Source organism: Euwallacea fornicatus, chromosome 17, assembly GCF_040115645.1.
Source record: "Euwallacea fornicatus isolate EFF26 chromosome 17, ASM4011564v1, whole genome shotgun sequence".
NCBI classification, from domain to species: Eukaryota; Metazoa; Arthropoda; class Insecta; order Coleoptera; family Curculionidae; genus Euwallacea; species Euwallacea fornicatus.
In genome coordinates, this window is record NC_089557.1 from 1,230,881 (window position 1) to 1,252,080 (window position 21,200).

The 21,200-nt window shown below is 39.4% G+C and overlaps 4 protein-coding genes across 9 annotated transcripts; 1 reads left to right on the top strand and 3 right to left on the bottom strand.

Moving 5' to 3' along the window:
* Positions 1-93: 93 nt before the first annotated feature.
* LOC136344462 (uncharacterized) lies at positions 94-7,569 on the bottom strand. 3 transcript variants are annotated; one of them, XM_066291945.1, is made up of 11 exons: positions 7,497-7,569; positions 7,227-7,335; positions 6,167-6,395; positions 5,813-6,065; positions 5,625-5,748; positions 5,084-5,450; positions 4,835-5,030; positions 4,391-4,585; positions 4,105-4,334; positions 3,634-3,928; positions 94-3,144 (listed from the first exon to the last, which is right to left on the bottom strand). In XM_066291945.1, exons 2-11 carry the CDS (start codon positions 7,259-7,261, stop codon positions 2,828-2,830), a joined length of 2,241 nt encoding a protein of 746 aa, XP_066148042.1. In that variant the 5' UTR covers positions 7,262-7,335; positions 7,497-7,569; the 3' UTR covers positions 94-2,827. The 3 variants fall into 3 exon arrangements, with proteins under 3 accessions (XP_066148042.1, XP_066148043.1, XP_066148040.1); XM_066291946.1 differs by having other exon boundaries at positions 4,144-4,334; positions 6,167-6,401; XM_066291943.1 differs by having other exon boundaries at positions 6,167-6,401.
* Positions 7,570-7,983: 414 nt separating this feature from the next.
* On the top strand, positions 7,984-13,285 carry Rm62 (ATP-dependent RNA helicase Rm62). 3 transcript variants are annotated; one of them, XM_066291954.1, is made up of 8 exons: positions 7,984-8,106; positions 8,268-8,357; positions 9,277-9,782; positions 9,969-10,524; positions 10,713-10,951; positions 12,333-12,511; positions 12,757-12,934; positions 12,989-13,285. In XM_066291954.1, coding segments are annotated over exons 2-8 (1,668 nt in total). In that variant the 5' UTR covers positions 7,984-8,106; positions 8,268-8,355; the 3' UTR covers positions 12,997-13,285. The 3 variants fall into 3 exon arrangements, 2 of the variants coding, with proteins under 2 accessions (XP_066148051.1, XP_066148050.1); XM_066291953.1 differs by lacking the exon at positions 7,984-8,106 and having other exon boundaries at positions 8,115-8,357; XR_010732966.1 differs by lacking the exons at positions 7,984-8,106; positions 12,757-12,934; positions 12,989-13,285 and adding an exon at positions 11,693-12,115 and having other exon boundaries at positions 8,115-8,357; positions 12,333-12,473.
* A 187-nt stretch (positions 13,286-13,472) lies between these two features.
* On the bottom strand, positions 13,473-18,676 carry LOC136344463 (uncharacterized). 2 transcript variants are annotated; one of them, XM_066291947.1, is made up of 11 exons: positions 18,447-18,671; positions 17,904-18,073; positions 17,436-17,732; positions 17,141-17,358; positions 16,642-17,069; positions 16,351-16,589; positions 14,682-14,860; positions 14,489-14,627; positions 14,185-14,428; positions 14,017-14,132; positions 13,473-13,803 (listed from the first exon to the last, which is right to left on the bottom strand). In XM_066291947.1, coding segments are annotated over exons 1-11 (2,040 nt in total). In that variant the 5' UTR covers positions 18,449-18,671; the 3' UTR covers positions 13,473-13,795. The 2 variants fall into 2 exon arrangements, 1 of the variants encoding a protein (XP_066148044.1); XR_010732964.1 differs by lacking the exons at positions 13,473-13,803; positions 14,017-14,132; positions 14,185-14,428; positions 14,489-14,627 and adding an exon at positions 15,111-15,662 and having other exon boundaries at positions 14,721-14,860; positions 18,447-18,676.
* Positions 18,677-19,502: 826 nt separating this feature from the next.
* Positions 19,503-21,082, bottom strand: LOC136344469 (GPN-loop GTPase 2). The gene is made up of 2 exons (XM_066291958.1): positions 19,792-21,082; positions 19,503-19,740 (listed from the first exon to the last, which is right to left on the bottom strand). The coding sequence occupies exons 1-2, from the start codon at positions 20,578-20,580 to the stop codon at positions 19,630-19,632; spliced, it is 900 nt and encodes a 299-aa protein (XP_066148055.1). The 5' UTR covers positions 20,581-21,082; the 3' UTR covers positions 19,503-19,629.
* Positions 21,083-21,200: the final 118 nt, after the last annotated feature.

Here is a 21,200-nt window from a genome sequence, read left to right on the forward strand (position 1 = left end):
TGCTTCGTAAAAGGCGAGAAAGGATAGGCCGAAAACTAGGGGAAGATGGGGCAAAAATGCCAAACGTTTCCTACATGGGATCAGTGAAACAGCTTATCTTTAAATTATAAATGTATTCGGCGAATGGCATTAGATACACACACTATACCCATTCTACATCAAATTTTAAACGGTTTAACAAAGTGAAAGAAAACAAAATCCAAGTTACATTCTAGATTAATATATAATACTGTATTACATACAAGAAATGCACTTCTCTTGAAACTTACAGAAGAGTATAATTGAAAAATCTTTTATCACGTTATGGGGTAGGAGGGGTAGGGGGTAGGGGGGGTAATGTGATTAAATTATGTATACCAGAATGTTGGAATGCGACATGACATACCGCTTTGGTACAAGATGGCTCGGTATAAAGCATTTATTTCGCGTGGGTACTTCATACTTCAAACGACACTTGCCCGTTTTTTTTTTATAATTTCTTTTTGCGAATCATAAATAGGGGAAGTCGTCAATCGTTACGATGCAATGGCGCTTATCACAGAATAATGAAATAACTTCACTTTGTGCATGCCAATTTAGTATTTAATGCACGCAAGTCCGAATACGAGGTACGTTTAGAATGTGGTATTTTTGGACTGCCCTGGTTAACTTAGATTAACGATAGCAATTGATTGGGGAAAGTAATAATCATTACTCGATTTAAAATAAAGTATAGTACTAATGCGTTATTTCAGTCAGTCTTTGAACAGGAATAAATATCACATCATAATCGTAAAAAACGTAACGCGCCTCTTTTACTCGGAGCAGTTAATGTATTATTCTTTGCTATCTTTTTATTTCCTAGAGAATATCACAGATGACACCGTGAGCTAATTGCTAATAACAACACTCAAGACGCTTAATTGGTACGGAGAGTTTGCTGGCGAATTTCATTCGGTCCACGTCCCAAAAAACACATCCTGAATTTATCCGATATCGAGCGTATTTAGCACCACGCTTACAAACGATAAACGAGAGTTTACTTAATACTACATATTATATTTACACGACACTAGCAGTCCTTAAGATCCACTTTTAATGCCCCAACACGCAATATCACAATTTAACCTCAAACATTCGAGACTTGGAAAAATCAACAGCCTTATTCAAGGAAACGAACGGTGAATGTCTAATCTAAGTTTTTCCAGACAAATTTTGGTTTCACTGCAATAATTTATTGTCTATAATTACACAGCTGTTTGCAGGTTAAATGTTCGTTATGACGCATAAGGGTCGAATTGATGCAAATATAAATCGCTTGCATTTCAATCTAAAACCTTATTCGGAACGAAATAATAATAATAATATGACTCACACTCTTTGGCTAATTTCGACGCAGGGGGCATCCAAATCTCCCGAAACACTTCCCTTAAGCACAGCCCGTTTGAAGATTCAACATTTTTTATATTTAGAGTTATTTCTACGTAAACTATGCTATTTCATTGATTTTGCAGAGTTCCTGGTTCCCTTACGACCCTTTGGAAGCTAAATATGATCTACGTATGTAAACCGACGACCGCCTACAGTCTCGTATAGTACTAAAATTTAAAAATATGCCGCCTTTTTTCCCTTAAAAAATGAACTGCGTTTAAGAAGAAAAAAATAAGATTTTGGCATCTAACTAACCTAAAAACCTACAGTAGATAAGTAGAAATAATTACGAAAGAAAATACTGCATTTTTGATCTACTATGCAAGTCATATATATATATAAAAATGGGATCCTGGTACGATATTAGCACCGCATAGTATCAATATAATATTATGTATCATTTGTAAATACTTATAAAGTAGCCGAAACTCCCCTTCTATATGTTTCGTGCATTTCAATGGCATACAGGATAACCTTAACTACATCTAACTACTTCACATATAAATCAAACTTCAGTCCGTTGCTACGCTTCTGAAGAACATCAGCAAGGCTTCCCTATATATACAGCAGTTTTTAGATGCGACAACGCTGTCTAAAAATGGCTCTTTCCACCGTCAAACCATCAGCTCTAGAAAAAATGGCAACGTTGCCATAGCCATAGTTCGTTTGCACATCGCAGTCCATGGAATTGAACGGAAACAAAGTTAAAGCGAATTAATAGGCATATTTTTCAAACAGATGTCTCCTCAAATGCCAAATTCATTTGGCAACATTGCCCGCCTCGTGGCCTTATGACTGTATTAAAAAATTTAATAGTTTAGAAAAACAAAAGGAAACGCACGGTTACTGCTAATTTCCAACAAAGTACTTTTTCGACTCTCAAATAGCAACGAACGGAAGTTTTTCTCTACACTAGGCGAAAAACGTTAAAGGTTTTTTTGAACTTCTGCTGAAGTAATAGTTTGCTAGAGCGGGGAGCTGGCACTGAGCATCCGCTGCAGCTTAAATTCGACTCTACGTAAAACCAGAGATGGAATGACCCGATTCGAAACAACTCCTCTCTCCACCTAATACAAAGTTACATCGGTTGAAGAGTGCGAAGATCGCGAATCGACAGTTAACATTAAGATCTTGAACAGAAGCAAGTGATACACTGCAAGAGAGAGTTAGAGAGAGAGAGAAAGAGAGAGAGAAAGAGAGAGAAAGCAAAACTATAATGTGATTATTTCTATAGACGCTAATACATGCAAGATAAATATTATGCGAGTACCGCGTATGCGAATAAAAGCGGTGGTTGTCGCACATCAAATTTAACCTTCGGGTGGATAAAGCTACGGAAACAAATAGGATTTTCTGGCAAAAAAAAAATCAGCACTTACTAAACTGATTCATACGCGACAACCCTGTTTAAACGGATCTACTGCTGCACGGTTGCGGTAGGTGGCGCAGCGTACTGCGCAGGATATGCAGTATATCCCACAGGGGCAGCAGCATACTGCCCGTAAGGGCCGCCTTGGTTTTGATATGCGCAAGGATTTGCGGCCCCCGTGAGCCCGCGGCTCTGGAAAAATTTGTGGCTGATAAGATTTTGGATGCTATCGGGTACTCCGGAGTTGGCAGGGCCTTGCACCATGTACGAGCTGTTTCCCGTTGGCATGTAAGAGGCCGACTGCATGGGGTTCTGGTATTGTTGGCGCTGGTTGAAACGGTTGAAGTTTCTTTGGTTGCCTTGGCCTGGAACAAAAAATTTCAGGTCTTTAGAATGTCTATTCTCCCTATATTAGGAAGAAAAAAACACTTTAATGTGCAATAATCCCGATACGAATATTCGTATGTCGGAACTATACTGTTTTGATTCTCAGTCTTAAGTCACCAAAAATCAAATAAACAAATTATCCCAAATTATGTTTCACACGTCCGACACCCAATTAGATAATGCAAACACTGATTGGGCTCTAATGTGTGATTCACAAACTCGTTATATTTTTAATTTAAGACTCACGAACATTGAAAATTTGTCAGCTTAAAGTTTTAAACCGTTTGCGACGCGAAAACCGGTACATTAGATGTCACAATCGCAGAAAATATACCCAAAAATGTTTATTTTGTTATACTCAGTTGACAAAATATCGAAGGCCCACACGGACCATTTTCAAATTAAAATTTTTAATAAAACAAATGTATATTTCTTGCCTGAACCATCAACTCAATTTCTTTACTTACCATAATTGTTTCTCCCTTGATTGTTCATCTGTCCCTGACCATACAGGGGCGGACTATAGTTCTGCTGGTAAACTTGAGAGCCCTGGTACTGCGAATTTTGATACTGATTAAAACCGCTGTTATTATATCTCGGCTTGTGCTGGTAGGCCCCCTCCCTGCTCTGCATGTTTTTCATTCCACCGAGAACATTCTGCTGCTGATTTCCGTAGAATTCCATGCCCCCCATATAGTTGCCTTGGGGCTTCTTTTGCCAAGCACGATTACCGGAATTATTCGAATTCGGCGACGAATTATCCTAGAAGAAAATTAAGATATTGTCAGTACAAAAAAACAATTTAAGAGATTTGTAAATTAAGCAATACTAGATAATAATTGAAGAGTTAATATTCGTGTTAAATCGAGTGGGTTTAAAAACTTAAATTTCAAATAAAGTGTTTTGCGAATCAGTTAAAAGTTAAAAAACCTACTCACATATACGTAAGAATTTTCTCTAAAATCTGAACTATTAACCTTTTTTCTTTGGTTCCAACGGTTGCGACCGGTTTGCATGTGCTTTGAACTTTGAGCTAATTCTAGTAGTTGGGGATTGACGGCTTGTCCGGCCTCTTCAAGAACCGAAATCAGATCTTTGGCTTGTCGTTGATTGTTAGGAGTAAAGAACGTATACGCAGTGCCGATTTGTTGACATCGACCAGTTCGTCCTGAAATTCGACAATTTAACGTAACAGATATTACCAAAAAAAACCCATGACCCTACCAATGCGATGGACGTAGTCTTCACTTGAATTTGGGTAGTCATAGTTAATTACGTATTTTACATCTTCAACGTCAAGTCCACGAGCAGCCACATCGGTGGCGACCAAGATCGAAAATTTGCCAGTTCTAAATTCGTTTAAGACGTAATCCCGCTCTGGTTGAGACTTATCACCGTGGATGCAAATTGCAGAAAAACCTACATGACGAAAAATCAATTTTTAATAATTCCAGACAGTACTCGTTCTGATTCAAATAAGTTTTTTTTATGTCCAAATACACTCGGATACTTCCAAACAAAAAGTACACATATAATAGGGCACATTTGAAGTTTAATCTCCCACAATTCCGACACCCAATCAGAAGATAATTATTGCTTCCAAGTGGGCTCTAACATGTGGGGAATAACAAATCCAAAAATGGAAGTTACAAAACCACAAAGACTTACCCACAGACTTAACAACTTTCGTAATATCGTCCACTTTCTTCTTGGTCTCAACAAATACGATGATTTTGTTGTTGCGATCTGAGGCAATCTGCTTGAGTAGGCTGTTCAATTTCTCCTCTTTAGCAGGCTCCTCGCAAACATCCACTACTTGTTTGATATTGTGATTGGCCGACAAAGAAAGACTTCCAATATTAACCTACAGTTAAATCTTAAAAATCTCCAAACATTCCAATCAATAGAATAACATACCTGAATGTAGTTTTCTAGGAATTCTTCAGCTAAAGCTTGCACTTGCTTCGGCCACGTGGCGGACCACATAAGTACCTGCCTATCTGGTCTTATTTGTTTGATAATTTTCCTTATTTGAGGTTCAAAGCCCATGTCTAGCATTCTATCAGCTTCATCCAACACTAAGTAAGTGCATCTGGCCAAATTAGTGGTGCCCTTTTCAAGGAAGTCAATTAATCTTCCAGGAGTAGCAATCACGATTTCCACTCCTCGTTCCAGGTCTCTAGCTTGAGGGCCTTTGGGTGACCCTCCAAAGATACATGTGTTTCGGATCATGGTGTTTGAACCAAATTCATGGGCGACCTTTTGAATTTGTTGCGCCAGCTCTCTGAAACAAGTTTCAGTTTTTAGTTTCTGGTGCGATTATAAGAAAAACGATGATTGATGAAACTTGATCCATTTCCAAGATCGTAATAAAAGTTTTATTTATATAATAGAATTGTGCTTAATACCGCAAAATCACTAAAATCGCAAAAGGGATGAAACTCAAGTTATTTTGTACCTAGTTGGAGCAAGAATCAAAGCTATTGGTCCCTCTCCTCTCTGAGGTCTCTGCTGGCTGTTAATGTGAACTGTGGCAGGTAGCATGTAAGCCAAAGTCTTTCCAGATCCAGTTTGTGCAATCCCTGAATAAATTGATGTACATAAAAAAAAATTATCGAATTGTATTTTTCGGGATTTATCGCTTACCTACTAAATCGCGTCCGCTTAAGACAACAGGCCAGCCCTGAGCCTGAATCGCGGTAGGATCATCGAATCCTTGACCCATAAGAACGTTCATTATATAATCGGGAAAACTACTTTCTTCAAAGTTAAAGTTGGGTTGAGGTACATCTTTACCACGGACAATGATGTCTTTGGACTCCCTGTACTTCTCAATCTCTTCTGGGGTCCTATTTTTGGTGTTCGCATGCGGAACATAGAAATCCTTCTTGAATGGGACCTGAAATTGAGGACTTTCTGTTTAGAAGAAATTGGAAAAGATGCGGAGCATCGACAACGGAAACTTTATAAACGAAAATAAAAAGCAACAGCAACACTTACCAGTTCAGTAGATTCCCAATTGGGGGTTCCTTGTCTTTCCGTGTCGCTCTTGTCATCTTGATCTAACTGGTTCTGTTGGTAATTGTTGAAGTTCCTTGGGGTAAATCTTCTGCTGTTGAAATGCCGCATATTGGGACCCCCGAAATCTTGAACTGCCGCAATATTGTGTGGTCCATTCCAATAGTTTGATGGTTTTCCATATTGTTGTTCGTTACGGTCGGGTCGTGACCTATACCTAAAGTCGTTAATAAATCTTTTTTACTTCCTAGAGTAAAATGAAATATTTATATAATTGAAAAAGAAAAAAATATCAATCGGATCGGAAATAACACAAATATAATGCATTTGAAAATTAGCAGAGTTAATGAGTTAACTCGCCATAATGGAAAAGTGGAAGGCGGAGAAAAAAAAATACACGTTTCAGTTTCATAAGGCATTTTATTATGCGACTCATTCAAGTCTGTGTTTAATACCTTTTTAGTGTTAAATTAATTTTGGACGCCCTGTACATGCATACCAGTTATTTATCTAAAGCGTGCGGAACAATTATGAAGCGAAACTGTTTCGGTAAGCAATCGAGTACGGTAAACGCACTTTAGCGCCTGGCACATATAGAGAAGTTTTACAGTACACTTTTCGATGTCAACTAACCACAAAAAAAAATTGTTAAGATACATCCCATTACCATTTTCATAGCGGAAAAATTCTTTAACACACATTTTGTGGTAAAGCCATGGTTCAATTGGGAAATACGGGCGGTAAAACTACTTTATATTACGCTTGTAATGGGAAAGGTAACAGCTCCCACACTAGTGCGGGGAAATTTGGTGGTCGTTATGAGAGAAGCATGTTTTTTCGGCACTTGTGTATTTTGATTGATAACGAATTGTTAATACATCACGAGCACACCGTAGACAGTTGAATTCAGCGAAACCAAAGACATACGCGGACTAGAAAGGGGGGCACAACGGCCTATACAAATAGCCTCAGTTCTCAGTCTAAATTATCAATAAATTACAGATGTTTTACTTTACGCGATATTTAGATCTGATTCACTTACATTTGTGAATTATGGAAAACGTTGTTGTACTGCATTCTGCCGTGGCTATGAAGTATGTCACCAGATTTTTCTCAAATGGCGGCCAAATATCAATCTGCAGCACCAGCAACTACACGGAAAAAAAGATGTTTAAGACGGGTAAAGTTGTAAATAATGCATGCGATAAAATCTGCATGTCTCAAACAATGCTTTAAGTGCAAAATTACAACCAATAAATCAGTTTTTCAATATCAAAATTCGATTAATAATCGTTTAAAAAAATGTGCTCACCTTCCTGCCTCAACCAGAAACCGCGAACCGAATTTTGCCGGGCATTTCCGAATCTACTCGCCAGATACTTAGGGAATGATGCAATGGTGCCATTGTTGTCAAGTCTGGTAGGACCAATTTGTCCCTAGAACCGATCAGTGCTTAATATAGCATAATTCGAGATTTGCACGAACAATAATATCTATAATTAAAAAGAGATATTGAAATTGAAATTGTGAACCGCAGACGAAAGTGTAGACAGAACGAGATTTGGTCGAATACGGATTCAGGGAATAAGATTTACTGGGTTTAGGAAACAGTGCCTCGAGGTGATTAGATTAACTAACCCTCTCCTTTCCTGCTATTTATATTTATTGCATGTCTCTCATAATTTTTTATGCTAGAGCATTGAATCTAGCGGTACCGGAGCTAGAAACATTAAGTTTTTAATATAATAAACTTCCAGTAGTTTTACACCGCTTTTTCCCTACCCTGATAAATCCGCGCCACAACAGGAAATTCAGCCATCTATCGGAGAATCCAAACTCTAAAATCGTTCTTCCGGCCCAGACCAACGTCATGGATCTTTCAAACATTCATCTCTCTCTCTGTTCGTCTGCCTTCCGAAGAGGTGAGTTGGGTTCCGTATTGTTCGCTTCATGTTCCAGACGTTTTCTATAGCGTGGTTTTTTCAGTTACACGTGGTCGTAACTACATCGTAGGCTTAGATAATTCAACTCAAATGTTTTTATAATCGCCTAATTTGTTCATAATGTTTCGCCTCATTTTCAGATTGAAGACTCTTCAGCTCCGTACCGGCCACGACATACTCAAACCAAACGTATATCTGAAAACGTTCCAACACCAACAAAGCTTTAATATGTAAGTATTCATTTCTGAGTATATATTATTAAACCGAGACGACGATCATTATGTAATTATTGTATTTTTATTTAATTCTCTTTGTTTGGCCACCATTTTGTTCTGGTAAAAGTCTTAGGTTCAGACGTGTAATGGCGGAGTTTTTTTGCCTTTTGCTGACGTAATTTGCGGAAGAAATATGAATGCAATTTGTTGCGAATCCGGAAGTGGGGTTTTCACGAAATTGCACGTGAGGCCAAAGGTTACGGAAATTTCTGGAATTTAGATTTTTATTGAGTTTATCGCATTTTGGCACTCATGCTAGATTCTGAACAAAAATAAGCGTGAAATCTGCACGTTTTCCATTAAGCTTGCAGCGCCATGTGACCTAATTGTTTGCTCAACGGTAATAAAACGGTATTGCACGTTTCACATTTATTTTCTATTTCTTCGACTTCAGCAATTTTCCATGCCATTCTTATTGTATTTCCTGGATTTCCTCTAATTTTTTGCGAAAATGCCAAAGTATCTAGACTTGCATAGGTAGGTCCGTGACTGTCATGTGTGCTTAACACACTTAACATATAGCAAACCTTGAATTGCAAATTCTTCTTTTATTAAGTTGTTTTTTACAATTACCAAAACTTCATGGAGCATTGAAATTATAACAAGTTGCCATATTCCTAATGCTTCTGTAAGGCACTGGAGCCTGCTTGAGTTGAAGTCCATAAAAGGGAAAGTGCCTGTTAGTAATATGTTAATTCCAAGACATGATTCTGTATGTGCTCAACAATCAATCAGAATGGGGCTGTGACTATAACCAGAGTTATACATTGCTTGAGTTTGAAGCTTTCATCAAGAAAGTAACACCGGAGCAGCAACAGCTTATAAATCTAAATTAAGTCATAATTTTTGAATGTCATTATTCTTTCTTTCGCAGGTCTTATGGCGGTAAATACCAGAACGGTAGCAGTGGAGGCTACGGCGGCGGGCGTCAAAACGGTTTCCAAAATGGCGGAAGCAGAGACAGTTACGGGTCGCGCAATGGCGGCTTCCAAAGAAACGGTGGTTACAGCCAGCGCGATTCCGGCTGGTCTAATCAGGGATATGGCGGAAAATCGTTAGGAGCCGGTCAGCGTATGCGTCCAGTGGAATGGGGAAACAAGCAATTGCAACCCTTCAAGAAAGACTTCTACCAGGAACATAAAACCATTCAAGCAAGGTCCGACTTCGAAGTCAATCAATTCCGTGCCGCCAAAGAAATAACCATAGAGAGTGACAATTGTCCTAAGCCAATTCAAAGCTTCCACGAAGCGAACTTTCCTGATTATGTGATGGATGCAATTGTGGCTCAGGGATATGAGAGTCCCACCTCAATTCAAGCTCAAGGTTGGCCCATTGCGATGAGCGGGCACGACATGGTGGGAGTTGCACACACTGGCTCAGGTAAAGCTTGGAAAAAGAATTTCTATAATTAAAAAAAAAACGTATTGTTGCCGTGATGAAACAGTTCCATGAAAAGCTATGATTATCATACACCCTTTACCTCTAAGAAGACCTGATTTGTGAAAATTATCACAAATAAATTTCCATTGAAAGCATATTGTTTTTACGAAAGTGCTTCATTTGCAGGAAAAACGTTGGCCTATATTTTACCGGCGATAGTTCACATTAACCATCAGCCAGAAGTTCGCCGAGGTGACGGGCCGATCGTTCTGGTTCTAGCTCCTACTAGAGAATTAGCCCAGCAAATTCAGCAAGTTGCCAATGATTTTGGCAAATCATCACACATCCGCAATTCTTGTATCTTCGGTGGCGCCCCCAAAGGGCCCCAGGGCAGAGACTTAGAGCGCGGTGTGGAAATTTGCATCGCCACCCCCGGACGCTTGATAGATTTCTTGGAGAAGGGCGCCACCAACTTGGAGAGGTGCACCTACTTGGTGCTGGACGAAGCTGACAGAATGTTAGATATGGGTTTCGAGCCGCAAATTAGGAAAATTATTAGCCAAATTAGGCCCGACAGACAGACCTTGATGTGGTCGGCCACGTGGCCCAAAGAGGTCAAGAAGTTGGCTGAAGATTTCATGAAGGAGTACATTCAATTGAATGTTGGATCCTTGGAACTTTCCGCCAATCACAACATTTTGCAAATCGTAGATGTTTGCCAGGAACATGAGAAGGAAAATAAGTAAGTGTTTGCGCATATTTCTACAAAATTTTGCTAAATTGAACATGATGAGAAGTAACTATGAGTACTGTGATTATATCATTACACACCTTTTAATCCTCTAAGAAGATCTGACTAAATTTGCACGACTATCTCATGTTTCATTGACTTCTTTTACTGCGTAAATAATCGCCAATTATTCGTTTCAGATTGAATGGTCTTTTGCAAGAAATCGGCAACAATGGGGAACCGAATTCGAAAATAATAATTTTCGTTGAAACCAAGAAGAAAGTAGACAATATTACCCGCGTTATTAGACGGTTCGGTTGGCCGGCCGTCGCCATGCACGGTGACAAAAGCCAACAAGAACGTGACTATGTACTTAAAGAATTCAGAAACGGCAAAGCCACCGTATTGGTAGCCACCGACGTTGCTGCCCGAGGATTAGGTGAGTTAATCCTGTCTCTGTATAGTTGATCGGAAACTTCGAGATCCTAAATGGTAAATTGTGAATTTTGAGATTCAATGAGTAGCTTGCGTATAAAGGGGCCGGTTTATCAGTTAACAGCAATGAGAAACGAGCAGGAGTTGCGTGTTATGCTTACGGTTCATTTTCCGCTTAAATTGAAAAACCAGACCTAATGAGTTTTAGTAGCATTTATTGGGATTTTCCAGACTGGTCAAGCTTTGAATGTTTGCAGATGTTTGAACGAAATTTTATTGATTCGACGTGTGTTTTTATTTTTTTTTCTTGCCAATGTTGAAGGAATGTTACGGTTTTTTCCTGCATTGTTCGGTTCGATCGTATGAAGGTTCTCTGTTGTGCTAAAACCCTGGTATGAACATTGAGCAATATGGTAGTTTTGCAATTATAGTACGTATGGTGGAAAACTTTATACCAATATGGGTTTAGCTTCGCGAATCAAATTTTGCCTTTCATTTTTGAAATTCAATCGATACCTCGGGACGTCAAATATCCATGCGCGAAAACTGAGTAATTATAAGTTATCAATTGTTAATATTACATTATTTTTTAGTTTAATCCTCTTGTGGTGTGTGATATTAAATCATTCATTAAAACCATGAAGGTTCGGTCTTAAACCCTGTCCAAGAGAGTTTAATATCACTCAGTCCACATTCAATTCCTCACTCTATTAATCAGTCTGGGTATTATCCTGTTTTGTTTCAGAGGCACAAGCAGGATAGCTATAAATTTAGCCAGAGTTTGAGCTAAAATATGGCAGTTGTGTTCTAAAAAAATAAACAAAAAGGATGCAATATTGTCTTGCGGGTGCCTCTATAAGACCAGCGGAAGATTTTTGACATTGAAGCTGTGTTACCCACCGGGAGTAGCACATTTCCCCCCCAAAAATATCACTGATTGATCGCTTGGGAGGTGATAATTGGGAGGAAAAGTAAATAAGTAAAATCCGTCTTCCTATGGTCGATCTGCTGGAGTGTTTGAGTAGACCGTAAGTCCGCATTCGGACGGGGTCCACTGAAGCAAATAAGGCAGATAGTTATGCTACTAATTTTTGCAATGTTACTCTTCTGTATTGAATCTAGCCAGGGTTCACAACTTCATGGATTTTCGTTAAGACACCCGATCACGGTTAGTATCAGTTTACTTTGTTTTTGTTATGCCATGTGATCTACAACCGTGCGACACAATTTTGTACTAGAACGCATTGTTGTAGTTTTTTTTTAAAGCTTTTCTTATCACGCTGTTGTGGAGATCATTGAAATTAAGACGGACGTAAAAATTAATCAGTTAGCTTAGTAAAATAATGAACAAACATCGAAAATGATCCTTTTTTCTCTGAATATAGACGTAGACGGTATCAAGTATGTAGTCAATTATGACTACCCTAACTCGTCTGAAGACTATATTCACCGAATTGGTAGAACTGGACGGTCTGAGAGTACTGGAACCTCATATGCGTTCTTTACTCCGTCCAACTTTAAACAGGCCAAAGATTTAGTTTCCGTCTTAAAAGAAGCCAATCAGGTAAGTGGTGTTTACTTGCTTATTCATTTATTACTTGTTTGAATCCTTCCTAATTGGCATGCCTTTGCCTTGACACATCGGCAAAGCATGAATGCTTGTGGAAGGTAAATCGATGGGGAAATATGCCTTCGGTGTTCACACACTTTAAAGTCTGAATCCCATCCTCAAGTTTCCCAACATTTATGCCCCGTAGAAATCATTATCGTTGTTTATTTTTCCCCCGATCAAAAAATATTTCCGTTCAGGTGGTCAACCCGAAATTACAAGAAATTGCCAATCGAAGTGGCAACTATGGCGGAGCAAGCAAGGGTAGATGGGGCAGTTACGGAGGGGGCGGCTTCAAAGGTAGAGAGAACAACGGTGTCCAAAGGCAACACTTTAAGTTCAATTCCGGTGGATTCAAAAGCAACGGATATGGCAAAAGTTAGAAATCGATAGATTTTTGTTCCGACTAGCTTTAACGAGGTATTTTTTCAGGTTATTAAGGAAATTCCGATCTGTAACATTCTTCAATCCGTGAATTCCACAGTGTTAGCTTAGTTCCATTATTTATTGCATAGCACCTGTAACAAGTATTCCTCTCTTATTTCATAGTTCATCTAAGACACGTAACGTGCATCCGAAGAAATTTGAAACATTCTAATCTGATTCTGTCATGATTGTAATGTATTTATTATGACTGTGATAGAAGTAGTTTACTTTTCTTTAGTTTAAGTTTTATAAGAGAGAATGTTCATTTAATGATTCTGATGAGAATTAAATGTTTTTGCTATATCTTTTTTTTTTTTTGACAAATATTTCATTTGCAACGCTTCAGACGCAAAGGAAGTGGTTGTGTAACGTCCATCGCATGTGACAATATACAGGACATTCAAGTTTCAGATTTACGGGCCACATCCGTTCGATTTTTCTGATATTTAAAATTTTCCCTTCGCAGTGTTACTCCGAATCAAACACCGTGTCGAACGAAAGATTTATTTATTGAAATTAGAATTAAATTATAAAAAAGTATGCATCTTGGAGGCGAAAATACTTCACTTTTATCCTACAATTATAAATGCCTTAGAAACAATGATAACATCCATTCGAATTAATACAGTAATGGCATTTATAGCGACCTACAGAATCGTACATGCAAGATTCTCAAACCTAAATTATTAACAAGATAGATATTTACTTATACCTAGGAAAAACGGAGCAATCGAAGACTGCCCTGTAGAGTGAATTTATTAGTATACGATGATTCAATAAATCCGTACATTCTGGGAGCTTGCAGCGAGACAATTAATTGACTGAAAAAAAATTGCTTTAAACAACGCATAAAAATCAAACAATCGTGCGAGATTTTCAACGTGAAAGCTAAATCTCTGAGCATTTTGTCACGCAGCTCGAGTGATGGTGTACCAGAAGCTTTTATTTCACAAGATCAACTGCGGTGACAATGCGTAGTCAGTTCTTTCGAACGAAACTCGCTGATAAAAACTCGGTTAAACAGGCCTACTTACAACTTCCCTGTCCTCCACTAAACCGGGACGGGCCGCCACTTCGGAAACCACCGCGACCTGATCCTGGCCCACCACGAGATCCCCCACTGCTTCCCCTGGACATACCGCCGCCTCGACTAGTGTATGAAACAATAGCAAAAACATTCCTTTGTACTCGAAAATTCTCACCTAAATCCTCCAGGCCCTCCGCTTCCTAATCCACCGCCTCCGGATGAGTTGCGATCTCCCCCAAAGCGACTGCCGCCGCCTCTCCCTCCCATACTCCTGGAGTTACCAAAACTGTTACTGTCACCCCCACGAAAGCCTCCTCCTCCGCTGCGACCTCCGAATCCTCCACGGCCGCCAGAACTTCCTTCACCCATTGAGCCACCTCTACTGCTGGGGCCTGAACGACTGCCCATACTACCTCCGCCTGAATGAATAAAAAGAAAGTGCAATAATGAACTAGTTTGTTTTTGAGAAGTTCAATTACCGGGAGGACCGCTTCGGCTGCCTCGAGAAAATCCGCTGCGGCTTCCCCCACCACCAGAGCTTCCCCAACGACTCCCACTCTTGCCTCCATAACCTCCGCCCCCGCGACCCATCATTTCAGCTAACTTGGGATTCACTACCTATGAAAATTGAGGAAGTAAATATATTGTAAATCCGTTGAGAACGTTTCTTGCCTGGTTGGCTTCTTTGAGCACAGAGATCAAGTCTTTGGCCTGTCTAGAGTTGCCAGGTGTGAAAAAGGCGTATGAAGTCCCCGTTGAATCTGAGCGAGCAGTCCTTCCGATTCTATGAATATAATCTTCTGAGGAGTTCGGGTAGTCGTAATTTATGACGTATTTAATCCCGTCGACATCTAAATCAATAGTGCGATAGCGTTAAAGACACATGACGCTGAGTTGTCGCAATGTGTGCGCGCTTTGAAAGCTATGTTGCAACCATTGGGAGTTAGGTCTTAAGTACCTGTGAATATCTACTAGATGTGATAATTTCTTTCAGAATTCAATTCTTTGAACAGTTTAGGAACTTCTAAAGCATTTAAATGCGAATCTCACGATTAAATTAACACTAAAAACTAAAGTGAAAGAAAACACAGTGGTACTAACCGTTCAAAACTCGGTACTGCAATTTCCGCGCGACGAAAGAGCTCTGGCCAGGAGCGATAACGTAAAGTTCTCTATAGTAGCGTATTATATGTATATTTCATTGCTGCTGCAGTGGTGTCTCGCCGTATGATACAATAAGCGAGACCTCGTGTCGGGAATGAGATTCAGTTGCAACACACTCCCACTGCAGGACCGACAGGTTGACATACTTCTGGTTGAATTTAAAGACAGCTCGGCATCTTCTCTCGACCGCCGAGCTGGGATTGTTCGATGGGGGAAAACGATGGTTGGGAGGCAGACATAATTTGAGAAAAGATAGTGGGAGGGTAAATGAATCCATTGATATGCCAACGATTTGATGCGGCCAACATCAAACTCGCCCATCGGTCTTCTACCCGTTCCTCAGAAAGGGTGGGTAGCCAGCCAGAGACACCCGCAAGACGCTGAATTGTATCCTATTTGTTTACTAGAACACAACCGCGTGGCGTATTCTGGGCATTGCTGAGGTTAAGAGTTTTATTATGCCGAATACGCCGGAGTCTGCTTGTGCCTCTGAAACAGAAAAAAGGATGCCCAGACTGATTAATTCAATGATTAAAATAAATGTTAAGTGTTAAATGTATATCCTATGTAAAGTTATTTAAAATCGAGTGATGCAATGGAAATCTTAAGCAGGAGAGACGGCACTTCAGGTCATGTATCCAGTTATTATTTACGGTTTTCTCACAATCGCTGAGGGAGTCCCCAGTCCACCGTCCTCTACACGCAGTTCGTTGTGGTGGAACGTTGTTAGAGTCTTCGCAGATTTGCGTGCAAATTTACTTAAAGAATCGTCAAAAGAAACTAGCACCTATCAGTTTGCCACTGGTATGAATAATTAGCAGATCGTATTAAATTCTCTTGTCTCGAATTTGAGACAACCTCTATAATTCAGACTCTCGTTTTGGACCTATAGTGCTTCTCCGCTGTATGTAACACCGGGCGGAAATTCGGTTCAATATGGCCGCTGGGAGTGGCTTTCGCACTGTCAGACATTCTTTCTTACTGAGGCGGCCATATTACTTACGTCATTAAAAACCAGTCTGGCAAATCCCCATTGCTACTATAGATAAAGCTGATTTGGAAATATTTTCCTTGTCTTTTTTAAAATTAATTGAAGATTTCAGAGTCAAAACTGAACAAAATGGGCGAAAAAATATGATCAAGAACAATAGATTATCGGCTAGGAAGGCCTGCTCACCTAAGCCTCTCGCCGCCACATCAGTGGCGACGAGTATGGTGGACTTCCCAGTTCTGAAATCCCTTAAAACATAGTCGCGTTCCTGCTGGCTTTTGTCGCCGTGCATACACAGAGCGGGCCAGCCGAAACGCTTAATATTCCTGGTGATTTGTTCCACTTTTTTCTTGGTCTCGACGAAAATTATGATTTTCGCCCCTGGATCAGCACTATTCGAGATTTCCTGTAGAAGTTGGTTCAACCTAAACCCACCGAACATTAAAAACCATCCGCGGACACGGAACGACGCCTTACTTATATTCCTTCTCATGCTCTTGGCAAACATCCACGATCTGAAGAATATTGTGATTTGCAGACAACTGTAGAGAACCGATGTTTATTGTGGTGTAATCTTGCATGAAATCCGAAGCCAGTTTCATGACTTCTTTGGGCCATGTGGCGGACCACATGAGAGTCTGTCGGTCGGGCCTGATTTGTTCTATGATCTTACGAATTTGAGGCTCAAAACCCATGTCCAGCATTCTGTCAGCTTCATCCAAAACCAGGTAAGTACAACGGGCTAAATTAGTAGATCCTTTTTCCAGAAAATCAATTAATCGGCCAGGAGTTGCAATGCAAATTTCCACTCCTCTTTCCAAATCTCTTGCCTGAGGCCCTTTCGGTGCTCCGCCAAATACACAGGTGTTGCGGATGTATGAGGATCTTCCGAAATCGGCAGCTACCTGATATAGAAATAATGTACCACCTCTTGAGTCAGAAAAGAACTTAATGGAAAGTGAGATTTTTGGCTGACCTGCTGGATTTGCTGCGCGAGTTCCCTAGTAGGGGCCAACACCAGCACTATAGGCCCTTCACCGGCGCTAAGCCGTTGTTGATTATTTATATGGACTATGGCTGGTAAAATATAAGCCAGAGTTTTTCCAGAACCAGTTTGAGCGATTCCCACCATGTCACGACCACTCAAAGCAATTGGCCAACCTTGAGCTTGGATTGGAGTAGGAACATCGTAGCCTAGAAAATTTGCCCAAAACCAGAAATTTCACAATTGGTTTTCTTAAAAAACAAAAAAAAACAATAAAGATCCTTACCTTGATTTCGAATTTCCTCCAAAACATATTCAGGAAAACCAGCCTCGTCGAAATTCTGTATAGGATTAGGAGCGTCCACATCCGCAGTAATTTCTTTGGCTTGGCGGAACGCATCCACCTCAAACTGTGATCTACTCGCAACAGCGGGATGCGGCACATAAAAGTCCTTTTTGAAAGGACGTAATTGCTGCATGTCCCAATGGGGCTTTCTTAAGCCCCTTCCCGGGCCGCCGTTTCCGCCTCCGCGACCTCCGAATCGTCCGCCGCCTCCGCCAAAACGGTCGCCACCTCGGCCACCTGGAGAACATCAAAAAACAAGATCGCTTAAAAATTCTACCGTCATGATAATAAGATGCAAAATTACCGCCGGGTTAGTAGGTGGAACGTAAAAACTGCCCTAAATCGCACATATACTTTATTCCTTGCCTTTTCATAATTTGGAGAGAAATAAAGTTGGGAGCAACTTACCACCATTGCTTCTAAATCCGCCACCTCCACCACCACCACTACGAAAGCCGCCGCCGCCTCCTCCACCGCTCCTGAAGCCACCACCGTCGCCGCCACGACCACCGAATCTGCTGCCTCCGCCTCCGCCATCTCGTCCTCGAAATCCTCCACTACTACCATGATTGAAGGACCTAATCAAACAAACTTGTGAATCTTATGCTTATTCCTTCTTAAAACCAAAATTGGGATAATTTTGCAGCTTTTCAGGGCTTTAAAGGCATATGGTATGTTTATTAAAAAAAAAAAAATAGGGGAACAAGTCTCGGAAATGCGTCTCGCAAAGGGCAAAAACTGAAATTGAGATTGACGAAGGAAAATTCAAATTCTTCACTTACAATGCATTCAGAGGATAAACTTCTAAATATTTTCTGGGTATCTGCTGTAGAATAAGACTAAGATTCTGCCTCGAGAGCAAATACTAGCATAATGAATTTTTATCTTAAAACTGAGTTAAAAGGGTCTGCAGCTATTCTAATAATGAAGGAAGGCCCTTTATATACTTACATTTTAAACCACTAGCTACAAAGCCTTGAGATCAACCTTGGTAAATTGCCGGTTTTCGATGGCAAAATGGTGTATGAAAAATTATAAACTAAAAGAATTTTTACGAATTCAAGGACGTCTATTGAAGCAAAAAGTACTACACTCGACACTGTTTAATTCTTCAGTTTAGATTTAGATTCTATCAAACCTAAAAGATTTCATTCTAGATTTTAATATGACAACTCACATAGTGACAGTGACAGTGACACCGTGCATCACATTCACCATTGACTATTACTATCACATCTTTGTTCGAGCACTTAATATAGATTGAGGTCTCTAAAACGTTTAATATTTCTAATAATAACGGAAATGTGGCGACATGGCCGGCGGCGAGCGCCATTTATTCATACTCTTCTTTGAAAATTGACCATAGTTAATGAATAATAATTTATTCTTTGATTAAAGTTTTGTAAAATCCATATCGAAATTTACAAAATTTTAGTAACATTACTGCTTTTTAATGAGTTTCCCTTATTTATTTTACGTTGAGCTGGATAAAAATAGACCGAATCCCATGTTGCCAATGCTAACTTTACGACTAAAATACACCCTTATCCCCTCCCAACCTCAAATCTGGTTTTCTAATTTAATTACTTGCATTTTTCCAATTACAGGGAATTTTTTTAATTATATTTAAAGTGTAATTTTGAACCTAAACACGATGTCCGAGAAGCCTAAACTTGACCTAGGTGTACTGGAGGAAGATGACGAATTCGAAGAATTCCCTGTAGAAGGTACATCTATCATAATTTTTTAATGATAACCAACAACAAGGCAATAGGGAAGTTGAGCATTTTTTACTCCTGATTTTGTGATGATCTAGATTGGACGGGTAAAGAGAAAGATGATCAAGATATCAGCGTGTGGGAAGACAACTGGGAAGATGACAATATTGAGGATGACTTCAATAAGCAACTGAGGTAAGATTTTTATTCAAATCATTGTTTATTAATTCTAGCTCATCTTTTCCAAAGGGCACAACTTGAAAAACAGAAAGCCAAACCGCCAGCAAAGTAAAAGGAGCATCCGCTTGATGTGTAATTAGCATTAAGAGATTTCTTAATTACAATTTTTTTTATTAATAAAAATCCTCCAATGAGTACAATGATAATTGATTTTTTAAATTTAGTAACAGCAAAAATCAAATGTAGTCAGTGTCAAATCTTTCTGAATCAGTCCTGGCACCCACTGCACATGACAAAAGAGCCTGAATACTTCTCTCTTCACCACTTCCATAAATATACCCATTTGCCTGAAAATAGCATTTGCATCAACTGTCTCATCAAACAAATCCCATACTAACCTTATCTATAGCCCCTTTCAGCTCCAATAGACTTCTATCAGATTTCACATCCAAGAGGATGAAGGACACTAAACTGTAATCTTCTATGAGACCCACAATTGCCTTATTAAGCTTTTTGTATTTCTTAGTAAAGGCCCCTTCATCTAATTGCTCCAGCAAATACTGCAAATCCAGTACATCAGTGTAAAAATTCACACCAAAATCTAATTTTGACAAATTTTTTTCAAATAAATCAGCCTTGCTAAGCACATTCACATGTGGCAGCCCAACTTGCATCATTGTGGATAAGGACAAGAGTAAAGTGGAGATGAATTTGGTTGCATCAGAGCAGTAGTGGGAATCCACTAAGTGAACTGCACATAAATGGTAACTGAGCTTTTCAAGCTTGGAAAATATGTTTTTAATTGAGTCATGATGAGTGTACAATTCCACTTGGCCAGGCATATCAAATATTAAGTAGCAGTCTTTAATTTGAACTAGTTGGTTCAGGAGCCAATCAAAGTTAGCTTCTAGATACTCCATACAATACATCAATGCTCCATTAGGGCCCAACTGATAGTTTTTCATAACATCCTCGAGAGTAATTAGCTGCATTATATCAATTTTAGAAGAGTAGCCCATGTTGTCATTAGCAGGATCCAGATTAATGACTTCCACTTGCCTGTTTAACTTGATCTTGTAAAAGTCAAATACCTTGCCACAGTAGGTGGTTTTGCCACTGCCTGGAGGCCCTATGACCACCTGCCCAAAGTAGTTTTCAGTCAATTTAGTTTTCTTCAGCAGAGCCATTATTATAACTTTTAATAAAACTAACAATTTTTTTCAAATGTCCAGATGTGTAGTTTTTTAGCGTAAGACTGATTATCAAAGGTTTGTTAAACGCCAGTTGTTCAGCAAGGAATCTAATCCCTACTTCAACCTCTATACTCCCAGCACCAAGAACAGGCCGCAAATTGTAGACTGGTTCATTGCTCAATATTTCATTCTCAATTTGTTCAGTTTCAATAGAGTATAAGTTACCGATTTTCTCAAATTGTGTTATGAGGAGAACAACTTTGTTGCTGAACACAGTGATGATAAATTCCGTGTGATGAGTGTCGATTACAGCTGCAAATGTTTTAGTCGACAGCAAAGATTCTCTGTTGAGATCGATGATGTTGAGGGTGTCTGCTAAATCCATCTATTTTCGCGGTTTTGAATGGAGAATATAGGCTGGAGAAGGTGGATTTTAATGTATTTTTAACATAAAACTAAATATGTGAATAGAAACAATAAACCTTAACCATAAATTTAAAGGAAATAAGTTCCTCAGCATCAAATTTTGGCTCTCAATCAGGTATGCAACCCACAATATTAATGTGCAAATTGTGCTGCATGTATATATTTTCTCTATTGGAACTTCTAGATGC

Bases quoted from the DNA above. Each gene is read 5' to 3' on its own strand.
- LOC136344463 (XM_066291947.1), bottom strand. The intron at 17,070-17,140 runs GTCAGCCAAAAA...TTTCTATATCAG, and splicing joins TCGCGCAGCAAATCCAGCAG to GTAGCTGCCGATTTCGGAAG. The intron at 14,429-14,488 runs GTAATTGAACTT...TTATTCATTCAG, and splicing joins CAGCCGAAGCGGTCCTCCCG to GCGGAGGTAGTATGGGCAGT.
- LOC136344469 (XM_066291958.1), bottom strand. From the start codon at position 20,580: ATGGCTCTGCTGAAGAAAACTAAATTGACTGAAAACTACTTTGGGCAG. The intron at 19,741-19,791 runs GTTAGTATGGGA...TGCTATTTTCAG, and splicing joins TGAAAGGGGCTATAGATAAG to GCAAATGGGTATATTTATGG.
- Rm62 (XM_066291953.1), top strand. From the start codon at position 8,248: ATGTTTCGCCTCATTTTCAGATTGAAGACTCTTCAGCTCCGTACCGGC. The intron at 9,783-9,968 runs GTAAAGCTTGGA...CTTCATTTGCAG, and splicing joins AGTTGCACACACTGGCTCAG to GAAAAACGTTGGCCTATATT. The intron at 12,512-12,756 runs GTAAGTGGTGTT...ATTTCCGTTCAG, and splicing joins TCTTAAAAGAAGCCAATCAG to GTGGTCAACCCGAAATTACA.
- LOC136344462 (XM_066291943.1), bottom strand. From the start codon at position 7,261: ATGCAGTACAACAACGTTTTCCATAATTCACAAAT. The intron at 5,749-5,812 runs GTAAGCGATAAA...CAATTTATTCAG, and splicing joins AAGCGGACGCGATTTAGTAG to GGATTGCACAAACTGGATCT. The intron at 5,451-5,624 runs GTACAAAATAAC...AACTTGTTTCAG, and splicing joins TTGATTCTTGCTCCAACTAG to AGAGCTGGCGCAACAAATTC.